Below are 12,777 nucleotides of genomic sequence, written 5' to 3'. Positions count from 1 at the left end.
CGCATCTGGAGAGAAGGCCCGGGTCTAGGCTGGACACGGCCCTCCGCCCACTCGCCTCCTCCTTAAAACAATTCCAGGAGGACATTTCTGCCTTTTAGGTGAGGACGTGGAGAGGTGACCTGGCCAATCTCCCTGAGCCAGGATGTGCTGGGGGGGGGCAGGCACAGCCCTGGCAGGGACAGTCCAGGTGCCACTGGGCATTTGTATGTTGGTTTTCCCTGCTGGCTGTGGGGGCCGGAGCCCTCCTCAGAGCCTGCCATGTGCTGGGAGCAGGGGCATCTGTCACACAAGGTGGCCTCGCAGCCCCCCAGGCACCCCCTCATTCATCTCACATGGGCAGCCCTGTCCCACTCCAGTGGGTGGGGGGCAGAACAGACAGCACCAAGTGCTGAGCACCCTGATTGGGGTGGGAGCCTAGGGGAGGGTCCTCACCCTGCTGGGGAGGGTCCGCTTCCTGGTGGCAACTGCCCCTAGATGTGTGTGTGGGGGCTAAGTCTGCTCGGTGAAGGGACTTTAATTCTGGGGGAGTCCTGGGGCTTCAACTCATGGGCACTTGGACCACTGAGCCACATCCCCAGCCCCCTCTTTTCCCCCCTAGCCCTATTTTGTATTATGTAGAGACGGGGGCTCAATGAGTTGCTTAGCACCTCACTCTGGCTGAGGCTGGCTTTGAACTCTCCATCCTCCTTCCTCAGCCTCCTGAGCTGTTGGGATCACAGGTGTGGCCACCGTGCCTTCCCAGCAGGGAATTTCAAGTGTGGACATCCAATGCAAAGAACTAGGAGGCATTTCTTTCTATTTTCCAAATAGAAAATAATGACATTAAAGTTAGATCTGCTGACATCTAGAATTGACCTGGGTGTTTTAAGTCACCATGACCCTGGAGCGCTCACAGGGAGGGCTTCTTGCTGGAGAGGGTTGGTGGGAGGACATTGCTGGTCAGGCCCCAGAGGAGCGGGCACAGTGGATGGGCAGAGGTGCTGAGTCGCCAGGGCTGACTGGCAGCGATGCTGGGGTGGGAGGAGCAGGATTGTGACCTGGGGAGCCAAGGCAGGCTCTAGGCAGGGGGGCGACACAGTCAAGCTGAGATCTAGGGCAGCCGGACCGTCTGCAGGGGGACAGGGGGCTGGTCTCTCCCGAGGCAGGCGGAGGGCGCCCTGTGTGTGTCGGCTTTTATGTGTTATATGAAGTAAAGGAGGGCGGGGAGGGCCTCAGAGGGGAGGTCCCAGAGACAACTCCTGCAAACACCCAAACCAGAGAATCCAAGGCGGAGTTTCTGGCTGTGACCTTGATGGGGCTTACAGGCCCATCCCTGCTCAGGACCACTTCCCACTGCTGAGTCACAAACTTATCAGTGTAAACAACACGTGGGATCTCCCAGCGTCTCAGCCAGGAGACTGGGCTCAGCTGGGTCTTTCTGCTCAGGGTCTCAAGGTGCCCTCGGAGCCTCACCCACCTGAGGTTCCATCTAAGGTCTCCAGTGCATTTGTATTGTCGCCAGATTGGGTTCCTTGTGGTGGTGAGAGTGAGGCCCTGGGCTCCTAACTGAGATCATGCATGGCTGCTTGCTTCTTCAAGGTCAGCAGGAGGGTGTATCTGCCCTAGCTCTTTCAGGAGGGACCCACTCATCTACTAAAGGACTCACCTGATTAGTACAGGCCCACCCAGGGCAATTTCACTTTTGATTAAGTCAAAGGCGACTGATGATGGAGCCTAATCACACCTGAAAGGTCCCTTCCCCTTGCCACCCTCTGTTAGGTGGAAGCAAGCCTTGGTCTCCACTCATACTCCAGGACAGGGATCCTAAGATGGGGTGACTGGGGGCGGAACACGGGACCTTCTTAGCACTTTGCCCACCACACAGTCTTTCCCTGGCCCCTTTCTGACCTTGAGGTGCCCATTCCTCACCTCGTATTCTAACTTCCACCCAATCCCCTTCCAAGATGTGAACTAAGAATTCCGAGGTTCTCCAACACACTCTTTCCAGCACTTGCAGCTTAAAAGGGGGACCACCCTCAGAGGCTGGGGTGTTTGCCTATGATCCCAGCAACTCGGGAGACCAAGATCAACGGAAAAAGAAGAGAAAAAGAAAAAAAGCTCAGTGACCTGCATTATTTTGGATAGCTTTATTTTTCTATGAAGTCATTATAATAATGTGCAGATGAGTGGACTGTGAACACCATGTAATTTAAGCCATTTATGTTTGGTTTGTGGCTTCCCAGATTTTTTACCTCGCACTTATAAGTAGTTGGAAAACGCCCTGTGCGCGTTGCTTTTCCCTGCTTTGGGTTACAGCTCAATGCGGGCTCAGAGGAGGAATGACTGGGCGAACATTTACATGGCTGTTGCAACGTTTCCAAAATGCTGTGGGGCTCCTACCCCGGCCCTGAAGGAGCCTGCGGCCAGCCCCGCTTTGCGGCCCCGCAGCGCCCTCCAGTGGTGGACACCAGGAGCGCAGGAGCCAGAGGCACCGGTCTGGTTTTAGTCCCTCTGTTGGGTTCCCCAGGAGTGGGGTGGGACAGAGGGAACCTGGGGGAGCCCTGGGCCGGGCGCAGGGTTTCCTGGTCAGGGAGAGTGCCTTTTCATGCCAGGGCAGGAGATTTTGACCCCTTTCAACCCCACCCCTCATTCTGTCCTCCTCCACTGTAAGGAACTGCTGTGCCCACAGATGGCCCAGGTCGGGGGCCCACAACCCTGGGCGGTGGCCTCTGAGATCATCCACTTCACAGGAGGGAACCAGGTCCTGGAACAGTACGTGGCTCAAGGTCACGGAGCCAGAAACTCTGGCCTTGGTTTCTCTGGTTTGTGTTTCTGCAAGAGTTTTGTCTCTGTGACCCTCACTTCTGTGACCCTCCCCCTCCCTCCTGAGTTCACATAACACATAAAAGTGGACACACACAATGTCCCCTCCCAGCCTCACCTGGCCAACAGGCAAAGGCAGGCAGACAGAGTGTGGGTTCCGCCCACCTGGACGGGGCCTGGGGCCCTTGGCCTTATGGGAAGGGACGCGGGGAGGGTGCCCAGGACCTGCAGTGACTGCCACCTAGCTCAGCAGGGTGTGAGGCTCTGTCCTCCGTGTCCTCCAGGCAAGGCAAGCTTGTTTCCCGCAGCACCGGGGAGGGTGCGGGGTGGATGTCTCCGCGGTCCAGTGGCCCTGGGCTGCCCTGGAACCGGCCCTGACCCTCCCCAAGGCTGGCGCTCCTGGGACCCACCTTTCAGGCCCCACCTGTGGGAGCCCATCTCTGGCCAGTAGCCCCAGCCCCACTCTTCACGGAGCTTCAAGGTGTGAGGAGGGGCGGAGAGGCAGGAGGACGGGAGGCGTCGCCATCGAGCTCTGGGCCTCGCCAGGTGTCCTGGAGCCCAGGCTCTCCTGCCTCCGAGGAGCCTCCTGCCACAGCTGCCCACTGACCCTGCTCCTCTGAAGGGGCCACGCTCAAGCCACCGGAGCCAGGTCCCCATGGCCCAACTGCAGATGGAGTATGGGGAGCAAATGAAGGGTGTGTCGGGGCCGCAGGGATGGGAGGTCCCCAGGTCCCTCAGTGTGGCTACAGACGTCTCAAACAGAATCGAGGACTTCAGGGCTGGAGGCATAGCTCGGTGGCAGAGCACTTACTGAGCACACGCGGGGCCCTGGGTTCTGTCCCTAGCACCAAAACAAAGGTGTGTGGGGTGTCGGCTGAGGGGAGACGGCCGACATGTTCTGCAATAGCATCGAGGCTTTGCCTGCTTGAGGCCATCTAGAAGTTGGGGCCCACGGCTAGCACTTTTGGGTAGATATGGCAAATCTGCTCATCGTGTTCCCCCCATCCAGGTATCACGGGCTGTGTCCCCACCCCAGGGCTGGGGTCTGAACCTGAGGCTCCCGGGTGCAGATCGTCCAGTGCCCCTGGGCTGGGCTGGGGTCTGCACCTCCCCTGGAGGGTGAGCACCCAGAAGAGCCGGCAGGAGGTGGGGCAGCCTCCGTCCACTCTGGCCACCCAGATTATGCAGGTCCCTCCTAAGCAGTGTCACTGGTGGCACGTGTGTCCTCTGCCACCTCCAGTTATTGTTTGTGAATGGGTTTGGGGGGGACAGCTGTCCCATGCCTCGGTGTCCCAGGAAGAGGGGAACCTAATCCAGCATCGCCCGCACTCCATCCAGCCACTCAGAAATCAGTGGCTGTCTATCCTGTCCCAGCATAGAGTGGAGGTGCCCCCGCCCCGTCACACAGCAAGGGTCCCTTAGGGTTCAGAACGGGAGATGAAGCCCAGGGCAGATTTCTGTCCCCTACCCCAGCCCCCAGCCGTGGGCCCTGCAGGGTGACTGTGGACGACGTTCCAAGGGACTGTGTGAGTGTGCCTCGGAGACGGCTGGTCTGAGCCAGGCCCAGGGTGGCCCTGTGACTGCTGCAGGCCAGAGAAGGGTCCCAGATCCCCTTATCCACCCTCCCACGACCTTTTGGAGCTTAAAAAAAAATGGTTTTATTTCTTAAAGACAAAGCCTTTTGGTTTTAATACACAAAGTAATCGAGGTCCTTGGCGGGCTCCCGTCCCGCTGTCCAGCCCAGCCCGTTGCGGGCCAGGGTGGCAGTCTCCAGCCGCTGCCGACAGACGCGCCGAGCCGCACTCTGGGTGCCCCGGGGCCTTCTGGGCTCAGGAGTCCAGGCTGGAGATGTGGGTAGGAGCGCTGGCCAGCCCTGGGCACAGGGACAGGAGGGCCACTTCCTGTCCAGCTGTCCTCTTTCCTGTGTCGGGCCAGGGCCGCTGGGTCCCTGCCTGTCAGTTCACAGTGGGCACCTGGCTGTGGTGCAGGCTGAACTCCTTGGCCTTGAGGCGGAGGCTGGCTATGCTGTTGGCCATGTTGACCCCTGGGGTGGTGGGGCCTGAGCCCCCAGGGCTGTAGGGTGGCACCGAGCTAGGGGGACAGGAAACACAGGGGTCAGTGAAGCTGGCCTGCTGCCTCGGGTCACCTTGTCCCCCAGCCTGCTCTGCCGGGGCCTGTGCCTGGGGCGCAGGGCTGGGCTGCAGGACTTGGGAAGGAGGCAGGGGTCAGAAACACCTGGGAGGACGCTGGGTCTAAAGAGCCTTTTATTTGTGGACGTTCCTTGCTGACCCTCCCAAGAACAGTCCCCGGGGCACCTCTGTCCCTAAGCCAGCTCTGGGCCTGGCCCCGTGGGGCCTGTGTCACAGGGCGCCCTTGGTGGTCCCTCAGGCCCAGGTGAGGGAGAGCGGTGTGGATGGGGTCTCGCAAGCCCAGCCACTGTCTCCCAGGCCACCGCAGCAGGGCTGCTCACCCAGACCACGGCCAGTGGTGCCCCTGCCAGCCTGCGCCCCGGGGCCTGGCCCCAGCTTCTCTCTCTTTCTGCCAGTTCACTGCAGACCCCTTTTAATTTGAAGGGAAAAAAAAAAAAAAAACTATCCTAGAACTTGACTCTGGGCCCAGCCAGGACCATGGGACAGGAAGGCCATTCCTTCAGTTCTCCCAGCCTCAACTTCTCACCTGGAGAGTGGACACAGCGTGCTGGAGACCTGGCATCCCCTCTTCCTGGACCCGCGGTGGGCACGTAGACGCACACGCCCCTGACACCCAGGCTGGGCTCTCGCCCGCGCCTCACACCCAGGTGTGTGCATTCTCTTAACAGCCACACGCACGCTCACGAGGGCACACACGCGCACAGGCAGGCCACTTGGTGGGGCCAAGCCCTCAGGTCCCCAAGGGGGTCTGGGCCCTAAGTGCCCCATGGGAGCCCCGCAGCCCCCGTCCAGCCCCAAGGGCCCCATCTCACCTGTAAGGGGACGACGCCGGCCAGGAGAGGTAATCGGCGCTCAGGGTGGTGGGCCGTGGGGCCACCGGCTGCTCGACGGCCGTCTCCTGGCCGTAGGACTTGAGCAGCGAGGCGGAGCGCGTGGCCAGCATGGCCCGCTCGTTCCGGCGGAACTTGGCGCGGCGGTTCTGGAACCAGACCTGGGGCGGGAGGTGCGGTGAGTGGCAGCAGGGCAGCCGGAGGGGCTGGGGTCGTGGACCTGGGTGTGTGCCCGCCCTGCCGCCTGCTTCCACCTCTGGAAATAGGGACGACAAGAGGCACCCGCTGGGTGGGTGAGTGAGGAGGCTGAGCTGAGCCCGAAGCTGAAGGAGAGGGGGTGCACCTGAACGCCCAGCTCAGCTGGTGCAGGTAAAGCTGCAAACTTCAAGTGGCTTTTACTTATTAAAGTCCTTGTCAGGCACTGTTCTGAGCACTTTACAAAAATATTAACTCCCTCAACTGTCATAGACCCCTACAAAATAGACCCGTGTGTTTATTTTGCATGGAGGAATGAAAGCACAGAGAGGGTAAATAACTTGCCTAAGATCACACAGCTAGTTAAGTAGCAAGGTTTGGATTTGAACTCCAGCCCTCCTGCTCTTAAACACCCGGCGCCCCTTGGCAACTGCATAACCCTGGGTGAGCGGTGGCTTAGTGCGCTTCAGGCGGCTCTCCCTGGTGCCCCCTAAGGGGTCATGCTCACCTGGACGCGCGCCTCGCTGAGGTTGACGCGCCGGGCGAGCTCCTCGCGCACGAAGGCGTCGGGGTAGTGCGTGCGCTCGAACACGCGCTCCAGCGCCTGCAGCTGGCTGCTGTTGAACGTGGTGCGGTTCCGCCGCTGCTTCTTCTTACGCTTGGCGGCGCCACCTCGCCCGGGGCTGGGACACTCGCCTGTGGAGAGGCCGAAAGGGTCAGCAGAGGGGCGAGAGGCCCACGGTGTGCACTGCCCATCCTGGCCGCCCTCTGGGGCTGGGACAGCCTCCAACCTTCTCCCTGTTTCCTGCGCTTCCGTCCACCCATCTGTCCATTCTTCAGCTGCATTTCCTGAGCACCTACCAAGTGGCAGGCCCCGGTGTAATGGTGACCAGCAGCAGCCAGGCCCTGCCTGCGGAGCCCAGTCTGAGCAAACTAATTGGGGCCACAGCAAGAGCCCATCAGGGACAAGTGACCTGGTCAAGCAGGGCCCAGGAGACACCTGATTGACCCCAGTGCCTGGCCCAGCTCTGGGGCACAGTAAGCTCTCCCTCCACATCTGTCATTGAATAATAATAATAATAATAATAATAATAATAATAATAAATAAATGGTAAAGAGCTGCAGGGGCCAAGGTGGTGAGGACCCGGGGCATGTGGTCACTAGCCCCCAGGTCATGGATGTCCACAGGAACCTGAGGCGGGTGCTGTGGGCCTCATCACTTGTGATTTGCAGAGGGGGAGGGAACATGTGGAGGCTGAGGTCTCTGGCCCAAGTTCAAGGGCCCCCTGAAGTCACTGGTAGGGGACGGATTTGAACCCTGGAGTCTGGCACCAGGATCCTCATCCTGCTCCCCAAACCAAACCAGCTGTGGGAGCAGCCTTGGGGGTGCTGAGCCCCACCTTGTGTCGGGGGGTACTGGCGATTGGCGTCATTGGCTCATCGGCTGGGATCCAGACACACAGTGCCAGGGGTGAGCATGCACAGCCCTGGGAGGCCCTGAGGAGGGGTCAGGGGAGGGCCTTGGAGGGTGTCTTTCTTTTGTTTTCCAGTACTGGGACTGAACCCAGAGGCACTTTACCACGGACAGGGTCTTATTGAGTTGCAGAGGCTGGCCTCAACTTGGGATCCTCCTGCCTCAGCCTCCCTAGTTGCTGGGATCACAGGTGTGCACCATTACACCCAGTGAGAGATGTTCTTGAACTGGATTGAAGGATGCGCAAGAGCCTACAGACCGGCATGGGGGAGGATGCCCAGGCAAGGCACAAGAGGGCCAGCAGAGACAGCCTGTGAATCCCAGCAAGGAGCTGGCTGACCCGGCTCAGCCTTGGTGCAGATTGAGCAGCTCTGTAGGGGGGATTCTGCACAGCCCTGGGAAAGCACAAGGTCAGCCACTTTGTCCTCTCCGAGGGAGGGGATGTTCAGTGACTCTTTCCACATTTAAATTTTATCCTGGAGAGAAGTCCCCCCAGACCCAGCTGACCGTCCCTTCCTCCAGGGAGCCCCCCTGATCGCCCGCACCCCACAGAGCCCTGTCCATCTGCTCGCTCACCCTGCGCCTGGGCCAACGCCTCGCAGTTCGGCACAATTCCTCCTACGTCCGATTTTCTCATTTAAAATGTGTATTTTAATAGCAAAGTAATATCACTGCGTGTCCCGGTAAGAGTCAACCAGCACAGGGGTTGGGGGGAGTGGTGCAAAGTGCTCCCCTGTCCCCGTCACCGCCCCACCGTTTGGCAGATGACAGAAATGTTAAAACCTGACAGGTACAGATCCGGCGGGCTCGCTGGCGCTCTGCCGCGTCTGTCCTTGTCCAACAGCACTCTGGACACCTTTCCATCTCAGCACAGCAAAAAAATCATTTTCCCAAAATGTATTTTCCCTCTTGTCCCCTCTCCCCGCCTGTAGGAATCATTTCTTTAATCAGTCTTTGCTGCATTTCCTGGATTGCTTTTTCCAAGGATAGTAAAATATGTGTACTGTTTTCTTTTTCTTTTTTTTTTTTGATCCTGGGGATTGAACCCAGGGGCGCTGAACCAGTGAGCCACATCCTTCCTTAGCTCTTCTTTTTTATTTTGAGACAGGGTCTCGCTAAGGTGCTTAGGGCCTTGCTAAGTTGCTGAGGCTCACAATCCTCCTGCCTCAGCCTCCGAGCTGCTGGAATCACAGGTGTGCGCATCACCATGCCCGGCTTCTCTGTCTTTCTGATAATAGAAAACAGGCAGGCACTGTTCATCCCCAGCTAACGAGTCACCCTGCATCCTTTCTTCCCGGGCTTAGAAGCCCTTCCGTCCTCTCCTCTGTGTGCGGCTGCACTGTGCCTTATTCAGCCAGAGCCCTCCTGACGGGCACTTGGCGTGTTTCCAGCATTTTGAAACTTAAGGAATGCCGCAAGAAATAGCCTTGTCCAAACAGCCTCTTCTATTTCTGCCAGTGCATATTTGGGACAGGTTCCTAGGCGTGGAATTTCTGGGCCAGTGAGTAAACGCTGGATGTGGCCAAGTCCCCCACGGCCTGTGCTCATCTGCTCTGACCCGTGGGGCGGGGCCTGTTCTGACCGCAGTTCAGCCGTACCTTGTATTTTCTGTTTCCCTGGTGACACTTTCCTCCATCAAAGAACATCATGCGGGGCTGGGGACAGCTCAGAGCAGAGGCTTGCCTAGCAGGTAGAAGGGGGTGGGGGGAACAGGCTATGTTCTTTGCACAAGGCTGGACTTTTGTGCAGTGGTTCACTGAGCTTCTAGAACATTCCAGGCCTGGCGATGGATCCCACTTGGCACCTCATCTGTTCCTAAATACCCTGCAACACAGGACAGGCTCCCACTTCAAGGGATTATCTACTTCAAAATGCCTATGGCGCCCAGGCTGAGAGGCCCTGGGTGGGGGGTGACAGGCGCTTGTTTGCACAAGCAGAGGCGGGGAGAGGGAGCACCGAGGGGCCCGCGTGAGCTGGCCTTGTCCCCTGAGCCTGCCTGCCTTGTCACTCCTCACCCCTAGCCTCAAAGGGGAGGCGAAGACGGACGAGAAAGTCCGGTGCCCGCGAGTCTCTGCACCACCGCTGGACGGAAACCCTACACCCCGCAGCTCGGCCGCCGCTGAAAACCCGCGAGTCCAAGGGCGAAGGCAGTGATGGAAGCTTCCGGAACGCCAGCCACCCGGAGCTGACTTCCGCCCTCCTTGGGGCAGTGCTGCTTGGGCACACGCCCAGCACAGGAGGCATTTCAGCCAAAAAAGGAGACTTTTTCGGGAAGTTTCTGAGCAACCCAAAACTGGGGGTGTTTAAAGGAAAACCATCCTCAGCCCCGGCGTCTCCGAGTGGCTGCTGGGGCAAGCAGTGCCACCCTGCAGTGAAGGGGCGGCCACTTGGAGCCAACGCCCTCACGCAAAGGGTGGCTTTTGCTGCCCCCTGACCAGCACAGAGCCCCCTACCCTGCTGGGGTCCCCAGTAGGTCTCAAGCCAGCTCCCTGCGGTCCCCAAGGACAGCTGTGAGGGGAGGTGCCTGCCCAAAAGTGGCCTGTGCCCCGCTCCACATCTCCCACCCATGTCTCCCCACACCTGCCCTGTGAGCCTTGCACCCCAGGGAAACAATCCCGAGAGCCTCACCGAGGGCACCCGCGGGTTGGATCCACGGCCGCTGCAAGGAGCCCATCTCTGCAGGGTCTCTGCTCCCGCCACCCTGCTCCCAGGCGCCGGGGTCTGTCTCCCCACGATCTCAGCTCTCAGAGCCCGAGGTCAAGGTGACATCATCTCCTGGGTGCAGAAATGCCCAGCAGAGGCGCCAGCCCTGTGCAGCCCCATCCACAGGAAGCCCCCACTGCAGGAGCTTCGGGGACAGTGGCTCGTCACCGCCAGGAGCTTGCCTGAGCTGGCTGCTGCAGGCTTGGTCCCTGCCTGATGTCCCCGCGTGCCCTCAGAGCTGTGCTCCGTGGGACCCCAGGACAGGGCGTTCCTCGAGCCCAGGCCCCTGGTGGAGGACTGGGTGCAGCTCCCGCAGAGGGGGGAGGCAGAGTGGAGGCCGTGAGGACGGAGGCCCAGCAGTCCAGCCCACGGCTTGGCCCCAGCCAGAGGGCCCTGGTGCGTCTGCCTCCAGGGGATGAATGGGCCGGATACTTGTTACCAGGAGTTCCTGAGCCACCTCCTGGTGGGCGTGGGGATGCCCCAGGGGACTCCAGCTTGGGCTGCAGCATTTTGAAAATAAACAAATCCCCTCTGAGCCTCAGGCCTCCGGGCCTCTGCCCTCAGCCTCTGCCTTCTCCCGCTTTTCCCACATGGGGGGTTGGCGGCCTCCCCTGTCCTGGCGGGGCTGAGCCCCGATTCCCTTCTGTTCTATAAGCCTTTTGCTTTTCCCGACTTTCAGAACAAAGCGGAGACCCCTGCCTCGGTCCCCAGGGCAGTCCCCATGCTGTTGTGCCGGGTGGGACAGGACAGGACGGGGCTAGGGGTGAGGAGTGACAAGGCAAGCACTCTCAGGAGGGGGAAGCCTGTGCTCTCTCCCTTAACCCAAGTCACATCGGCCCTGTCCTATGACAGCGAGAAGACTGTGCGGGCCTCTGCCATTGTTACTCCACTCACACTGTTTCTTGGGCCGACTGTGGGCCACGCTCTGCTCTGACCAAATGATGGCGCACTCCCCGCACCCAGTTTTCCTTATTCCGTGTATTTTAAGGGTCTAAATAGTCTGGAGGGAATTAACTGCAAATTCTTCGTAAGACAAATAAACTCAGCCCCTCTGTTGCTGCCTTTCTCAAGCTGTCGAGAGACACTCTCTGTTTGTTTTTGCTGCAAATAGTCAGTTTGCGCCTGACCCCGGGGCTGCGGAGAGCTCCAACCCAAATAAATGATTTTTATTAATTAGCATTTATTCTGACCAAATAAGCAAACCCCACCCCCACGTGGTCTCTGCCAACAGGATCACAAAAATAAACAAAGGGTCCTTGGGACCTTGATGTGGATTTAACAAATTAACACTGGGCCTTCGATGGAGGCGCTTGAGCTGCAGAAATGTTTATGGCCAGGGAAAGTCACGGGCAGGAAGGGGGGGCGAGCTTCCGCCCCCCAGGGCTTCCCTGGAGGACACCTGGGTTCCTTTGAGGGGTCCTGGGAGAAGGGCTCGGAAAAAGCTTGAAACCCCCTCCTTCGCTTGGAGTGCGACCCAGAGGGGCCGCGCTCAGTGGTCAAGGAGGGGCCAGGTTCCAGGTTTGGATCTTAGGTCAGTCACTAGCAGAGTGGCCACGCGTGACCCTTTCACCGTTCCCTGGAATTGCACCTGAAAACGGGAATAACAGGGCCCAGCTTGAGGCTCCTGGCTCAGGTTTCCTGGGAGAAACCGAGGCCCACAGGCCAAGCAGCCAAGGGCACAGCCCAGGCCAGACCGGGGGGCTCTGAACCAAGAGCGCAGCACAGCGCAGCGCGCGGGCAGGGCCTCCTCCCCACGTCTCCCCAGGCGCTCAGGGGTGCTGGAGGGGTGCCCACGGCAGTGCCACTGTTCCCAGGCTCAAAGGCCTGGGGGGCTGTGCTGGGGGCGTGGCAGGCTGACCAGGCCTGGCCCAGTGTTGGCCTCAATACACTTGGAAGCAGGACAGAAGGAAGTAGGAGGGAGAGAAATGGGGTCCTGACCCTGTGGGGAAGGGCACTAGGGGCTTCCAGCCCCATCCCAGCCCGCATCCCAAGCAGGGGCCAGGAGTCGGTGTGGTCACCGGCCGACACTGGGGGCCAGGCGTAGGCAGGAGGGCAGCTCTGGTCGTCTGGTCGGGTCTGCATGGGGAGCCTCCATGGGCCAGTCAGCCATGGGTGGAGCCAGCCCTGGCCCTGGGTAGTCTCAGGCCATCCCAGGACGGCAGCCTCCCGTGTGGCCCCTGCCTCTGCCACACTGATCCCGAGCCCACAGGATCTCCTGCCCAGGCTCACCTTCACTCCGGCAGAGACGTGGCCTCCTCCAGGAAGCCTCCTAGGCTCCCAGAGGCCCCGCCCTGCCCCCACCTCACCTCTGGCCCACTGGAGGGTAAGCCTGGGGTCGCTGGGTCAGCAGGAACTGGAACTTACTGTGTCCTTGAAACCCACCCTAGGGCCGGGGACAGGTAGGCTCTCCGTGAATGTGTGTTAGTGTTGAAGGAACGGGCCAGGAGTGGAGGGGGGCCCGGGGGACTGCAGCGCCTGTCCTCCTGCAGGCCAGGCTCCTCCTAGGGGCCATCGAGGCCCAGGCCTGGAGGATCTCAAGTTCAAGGCCAGCCTCAGCAACCGAGCAAGAACCCTGTGTCAAAATACAGGTGAAAAGAGCTGGGATGGGGCTCAGTGGCAGAGG

The 12,777-nt window shown here is 59.8% G+C and overlaps 1 protein-coding gene across 1 annotated transcript in view; it reads right to left on the bottom strand.

Moving 5' to 3' along the window:
• Positions 1–3,187: 3,187 nt before the first annotated feature.
• Positions 3,188–12,777, bottom strand: part of Prrx2 (paired related homeobox 2) — a 36,961-nt gene continuing 27,371 nt past the window's right edge. The window contains exons 2-4 of the mRNA XM_046451880.2: positions 6,486–6,673; positions 5,765–5,943; positions 3,188–4,893 (exon numbers count right to left, since the gene is read on the bottom strand). Coding sequence (XP_046307836.1) covers positions 4,758–4,893; positions 5,765–5,943; positions 6,486–6,673 — 503 coding nt within the window. The 3' untranslated portion in view covers positions 3,188–4,757. The remainder of the gene's footprint in view (positions 4,894–5,764; positions 5,944–6,485; positions 6,674–12,777) is intronic.

The sequence above is a fragment of the Marmota monax genome, unplaced genomic scaffold (assembly GCF_021218885.2).
Source record: "Marmota monax isolate L192 unplaced genomic scaffold, Marmota_monax_Labrador192_F-V1.1 WCK01_AAM20220418_F8-fsc00020, whole genome shotgun sequence".
Lineage (NCBI taxonomy): Eukaryota > Metazoa > Chordata > Mammalia > Rodentia > Sciuridae > Marmota > Marmota monax.
Note: the sequence above shows the minus strand (reverse complement) of the source record. Positions and strands in the feature narration are given on the sequence as shown.